The sequence below is a fragment of the Hydra viridissima genome, unplaced genomic scaffold (assembly GCF_058129835.1).
Source record: "Hydra viridissima isolate aposymbiotic clone 2 unplaced genomic scaffold, HvirCarnegie_v1 scaffold_7, whole genome shotgun sequence".
Classification (NCBI taxonomy): domain Eukaryota; kingdom Metazoa; phylum Cnidaria; class Hydrozoa; order Anthoathecata; family Hydridae; genus Hydra; species Hydra viridissima.
This window is the reverse complement of record NW_028324306.1, coordinates 15,562,179-15,568,654: the sequence shown is the minus strand read 5'-3', so window position 1 is coordinate 15,568,654 and position 6,476 is coordinate 15,562,179. Positions and strand designations below refer to the sequence as shown.

General features: G+C 26.6%; 1 protein-coding gene across 1 annotated transcript; it reads right to left on the bottom strand.

The window, feature by feature from the left end:
- Positions 1–2,467: 2,467 nt before the first annotated feature.
- On the bottom strand, positions 2,468–4,101 carry LOC149886340 (peptidyl-prolyl cis-trans isomerase Fkbp12-like). The gene is made up of 3 exons (XM_090093742.1): positions 3,937–4,101; positions 2,992–3,036; positions 2,468–2,760 (listed from the first exon to the last, which is right to left on the bottom strand). Exons 1-3 carry the CDS (start codon positions 3,971–3,973, stop codon positions 2,519–2,521), a joined length of 324 nt encoding a protein of 107 aa, XP_089949868.1. The 5' UTR covers positions 3,974–4,101; the 3' UTR covers positions 2,468–2,518.
- Positions 4,102–6,476: the final 2,375 nt, after the last annotated feature.

Here is a 6,476-nt window from a genome sequence, read left to right as displayed (position 1 = left end):
GCTTGACAGAGTTCAGGGCTTCGTTATCTTCGATCAGTTTATCTATGATTCTGCTATGTTTTTACTAGTGGCGCGTCGAAAAGGGGCTAGCACCCAGGATACACTTTAAACTTGAACTTATCATTGATATAGTCCAAGGTTATCGCTAGATAGGCGTCATTGGAACAACAAGTCAAATGGGTTTCATTAAGGCGACTTTTATTTGCTAGGTACAACAAGAGTAGCTTGTGTTTTACATTTTTTTATGAAAAATGAAATTCAATTATTAAACATGAAAAAAGTTCTTTAAATGCATTAAATAATGATAATCTGCAATAACAAAAACAATTGGAATTTATTTGAATCTTTTAACAAAAAAAAACGATTCTATAAAGTTAGTTATACAAGTACGTTCAAGTACTATACAAGTACGTTCAAGTATTTTATAAGATTAAAGTATTAGTATAAGTAGTAGTGTAAGTTCAAGTATTATATTTTATAAGATTAAAAGTATTAGTGTAAATTCAAGTATTATGTAAGATTATATAAGTACGTCCAAGATTGCGTTTCTGAAACTGCTTACAAATTTTGCCGGTTCACGAGTTTTGATTTGAAAACTTCATAAAAAGTGATTTTTTAAAAAAAATTTGATACTGCAGAGGATGAGATTTAACTACTATTGCAGTTTCTGTTACAAAAAAGAAATATTTACTTATTAAAAAAGATGACGGAATTTTAAAGTGAGGCGAAGGAGTCTGGTCTAACTGGTTTTTCAAAACTAAGATAGACTGAGTAAACTAAATTAATATACGATGTAACTGCTGCATCAAAATCAAAAACACTTGATAACTTAGAAGGCGAGCGTTCGAGAATGTTCCTAATGTAATTGCAAAATAAAAGTTTTAGTAGTTTAAACTTTTAATCAATATATTCGAACACCTTTATTTCACCATACGGTTTGTAAAGCAGAAAAGTTGTACCAAAAAATTAATATTCGAAGAAACGGCAGAAATGTTATAGAAATATATATTTCAGGGTGTATATTCTTTTAAAATATTAACTTCTAACCTTGTTTTTGACACATTTATAGTTCGCAGCATCGGAATCAAACTGAGAGGATTATAGTAGGAGCGATTAGGATGAGTACGTTTGCTAACTGAATCCGAGCGGAATGAATTTCTTGAAATGAGCCGTTATTTCGCCTAAATGTTATCTATTGATGATGACTTTTCATGAAAAATAGCAAGATCATTGACATCATTTGATTTCGATATATCGCACTTCAGATAATTTAGAGGTTTTTCATAATTAGAAAAAATATTTAAGTGACTACTGACAGCAATGCAGACGCAAGATCGTTTTCGTTTCTTCCACTTGTTGATTGATCTCAAGATAAGCTGTATGTTTCCCAGATATCAAAACATAAAGCAGATCAAACGCCTTCTTAAAATATAGAAAGTTTGATATCTCGATTGCTATTACTTTCAATTATCCTTTAGCATCACCCTAAAACTATCCCTAGCATCACCCTAAAATTCTTTTAACTTTTTTCGACACCAATGTGAGATTCGTTCAAAACATTTTATATGACATAATGACAAAAAAATTTTCTTTGAAATTTCTGTTTTCGATCAAATCAAAATCTCGTTTGATGAAATTTACTTGAGTACTTACAACTGTTTTCAAAGTGATCAACATCTTTTCGACTTTCGTTACCATTTTGTTCTCCTGAACTCTTCAAACCATTTTTTGTAAAATTAATGTATTGCTAACGAACTAAAGAAGCTTTATGCGATCTTATACTTTTTTTTTCAAGTTGGATGTTGGTATTTTTATGGCACCCACAAAATTTTAGAAAAAAATATTACTTTTGTGTTATACGACTGAAGACCACACTGGAAAAACGATCACATTTTTGCTTTTTTTTTGTTTTTGCCCCTGTTATATTCGGCTGCAGTTTAACTACATAATAATTGACTATATAACAAGAAAACCGATCAAACTAGACAGATATTTAGCTTAACAAATAAGTGAGCTATAGTGTTTTGAAGTTTGAAACCTTATTCACTCAAAACAATAAAAATGTAGCTTGATCGTTTTTCCAGTGTGGTCTTCAACTATTTCGGTTGTTCTAATTGTTTACCTGTTTTCGTTTTTAAATTTCACATTAATTCGATAGACTTAGGGAATCGTTTCGTAACTTGTTTAATTATTGATGAAAATCACATGACTTCTATCAGACACAATTTTTACTAAAAAACGTAATTCTCTTTCCAACAGCTCAACATCAACAAGAATATTCTTATCAAAACATAAAACGGACTTAAGATAGTAGCTAAAAATATGTAAATACTAAAAAATGATAATAAATAATAAATTAATAATAAAAAATAATAGTTTGCCTAAATTTTTAGGTTTATATAGTGGTGAAACAATCTTAAGTTAAAAAAAGAAAATAAATAAAGAAAATAAAGATAAAATCACATAGTAATTCTATATGACATCTATTTACATTGCCACAGTATTTACATGTAAATTCTTAACTAAAACTAATTAGTTCAACATCAAATATCAGTGTAGCTTTTCTAGGAATAACAGGAGGATAGCCCTTATCCCCATAAGCATAATCAGGTGTGCATGTTAATGTTGCTTGTTCACCTTTTGACATTTGAGCTACGCCTTCATCCCAACCTTTGATTACCTCACCTTTTCCTAAAGTAAATTCAAATGGTTTTCCACGGTCACGAGATGAATCGAACTTTGTACCATCTGTTAGTGTACCTTATAGAATATACAAACATAGCATAAGTGTTTGAAAATATACATCAATGCAATCCTAGGAACACACCAAATTTTTCAGCTCAAATTATTCAGTAAAACAATTTTTTGAGCTGAAAAAGCAATGAGTGTTGATATATAGAAATTACTCATAAAGTAATTCCATTGTATTAAGTCTTAATACTTAAACTCTTCTAATACTTAACATTTAGGTTAAATAGTTACACTTAATACCTGTATAATGAACTTTAACCCTTTGACCTGGCTTTGGTTTGGAACCTAAAAAAAAATACAAGAAAACTTAACATAATGTGAGACTTTAAACTAAGGATGGACAGTAAACATAATAATAATACAATTAACTTTAATTCTAATGAAAGCAACTGAAAGCTCAAGAGCCATCTTTTTTAGAAACAGAACTAGAAGTATGCTTTAATATTTTACCAAAGTGCATTAAAATTGTCTCATTATACAAACAATTATGTAAATCACATATTACTTCGCGTAAGTAAAAAAAAAAAAAAGAAAAAGTGAATTGTTAATGCATAGAAATATCTAAATAATTTTACTTTTTACAAAACATTTTAAACATGAGATCAGCTTGATAGCTAATGCTTGTAGCATGTAACTCTTACTAGCTATCCAAAATCTGTACTTATTATCTGTGGTGTGTGTGTATAATAAATAATTATACATACATACATACATACATACATACATACATACATACATACATACATACATACATACATACATACATACATACAAACATACATAGATACATATGTACGTACATACATACATACATACATACATACATACATACATACATACAAACATACATACAAACATACATACAAATATACATACAAACAAACATACATACATACATACACACATACATACATACACACATACATACATACATACATACATACATACATACATACATACAAACAAACAAACAAACATACATACATACATACATACATACATACATACATACATACATACATACATACATACATACATACATACATACATACATACATACATACATACATAATTTATAAAAGGAGTGTTCGTATTTATTTTATAAAAGGAGTGCTTATATTTATGTTATAAGAAAACTGATACTAATAAAGGTTTATTTATACTTCTTTAAAAAAATATACCAACCATCTCCCTCTTTAGTTACTTTTCTAACAACACCCATTCCTTTTTTGTTCTTTTCCGATTGTCAAAAGCGCAACGAGCTTGTTCAAGATAAGAAAGTTAAAAACACGCTAATCAGCTTAATAGAAAATCGCCTTATCTGTGCTCACACCACCAATACTTACTGCAAAGAGAAAATTCTTTAAAATACTTTCGATTGCGAGTGAACTGCATTCGAAAATTGTTTGATGAAAAAGAGACCAAATTTATTGCCATGAAAAATCATCCTTTTTTCCACAAATGCCCTGAAAATTTAAAAAAAAGTTAACTAAAAAAAATGAATAAAAAAGAGATTTAAAAATTACATTTTTAAATACAGGTTTTCTTCGTTCGGAGATTTATCTTTATTTTTATTACTACTTTTTTAATCAGCATTTTTATTTACGAATATAGTAATGAGTTGGGTCGATGGATCTGAACTAGTTTTGTCAAAGCAGCATATATAGCATGGGTGGATCTTGAACGTTTTTCACCTGCTGTATTTTGCGTGATGTAGTCGGCTGTCGGAAAGTTATTCAACTCTAACAGTTGGTTACACCATAACGTTACCGACTAGTATCACTAGTATTATTTAATTATTTATTATTACTATTACTACTACTACTACTACTACTACTACTACTACTACTACTACTACTACTACTACTACTACTACTACTACTACTACTACTACTACTACTACTACTACTACTACTACTACTACTACTACTACTACTACTACTACTACTACTACTACTACTACTACTACTACTACTACTACTACTACTACTACTACTACTACTACTACTACTACTACTACTACTACTACTACTACTACTACTACTACTACTACTACTACTACTACTACTACTACTACTACTACTACTACTACTACTACTACTACTACTACTACTACTACTACTACTACTACTACTACTACTACTACTATTATTATTATCATTTTTTTTTTGTTATTGCTATTATTATTATTATTATTATTATTATTATTATTATTATTATTATTATTATTATTATTATTATTATTATTATTATTGTTATTATTATTATTATTATTATTACTATTATTATTATTATTATTATTATTATTATTATTATTATTATTACTATTATTATTATTATTATTATTATTATTATTATTATTATTATTATTATTATTATTATTATTATTATTATTATTATTATTATTATTATTATTATTATTATTATTATTATTATTACTATTATTATTATTATTATTATTATTATTATTATTATTATTATTATTATTATTATTATTATTATTATTATTATTATTATTATTATTATTATTATTACTATTATTATTATTATTATTATTATTATTATTATTATTATTATTATTATTATTATTATTATTATTATTATTATTATTATTATTATTATTATTATTATTATTATTATTATTATTATTATTATCATTATTATTATTATTTGACAGCACTAAAGAATGTCAATCGTAAATTTTGTTTTAACGGAAACATTTTATAGATTAAATAAAACGAAAAAAAAAAGAAGAAAGAAAGATTGCATCAAGCATGTTGTACATCTAATTAGAATTTAATGAAACTTGGAAAAAGAATTTAAACTTTAATTAAAATTTGATATGAAAAGAGCAAACTTAGTAAATATTGCCTCTTAAGAGCCTAAATGCTATTAGAAGATTTGCAGTTCGTTTTTTAAAAAGTTTAAGAATTGTTGTTAAAAAAAAGTTTGCAGTAATTTTAATTCAGTATTGAAGATCTCATTTACGTTTTTAAAGAGAACTCACTACAATTGATTTCATTACTGAGTGTTGATTGGATAAATGCAGTCACACTACAAATGACTCAAAAAAATTTCCGAAGTTTTTTTCAGTAAAGCATTATATCCGATATAAATTTAACTGTGAGAACGAATCGTAGTGAAAGTTTCATTTAACACCAAAAGAAAGAAATTTCTTCAAAAAAATTAGCTTTTTTACTTTTGTCTTCAAATAAGTATCCCAAGTTGAGCATAGAAAAAAAAACAAGCTTAAAGAAAACTTGAACAAATATCTTGCAAACACTATAGGCTACTGTGATTTTTACAGCGAGAGAGGAACGTAGGTTATTATGACAAAAAAATCAGCAATTGTACAGAGGCATAATTTATTAAAATGTATTTGATTATTTTTTAAAACGAAAGTTTAAATTTTGCAAAAATGTCAATGAAAGTGACGTTCGATGCAAATGAATACTTATTGTATGGATAAATGATTTAGTGATCAGACTGTTTTCTTTAACGGAGAATCTTAGATCTTTACTTTACAGTTTTTAAATTTTACTTCAAAAAAGGTTACGGTGAATTAAGTTATTCTTTAAAAAATCCTTTTTATTCCAATACTGTTAATATGAAGTTGAATATAATAATTTTAAAATGGTTTAACCAAATAGTTTCTAAATCGACTTCTTCCAAAGAAAAACAGCAGCAAAATAATGCAAGTGGCTCAGAGAATAAAAATCAAGAAG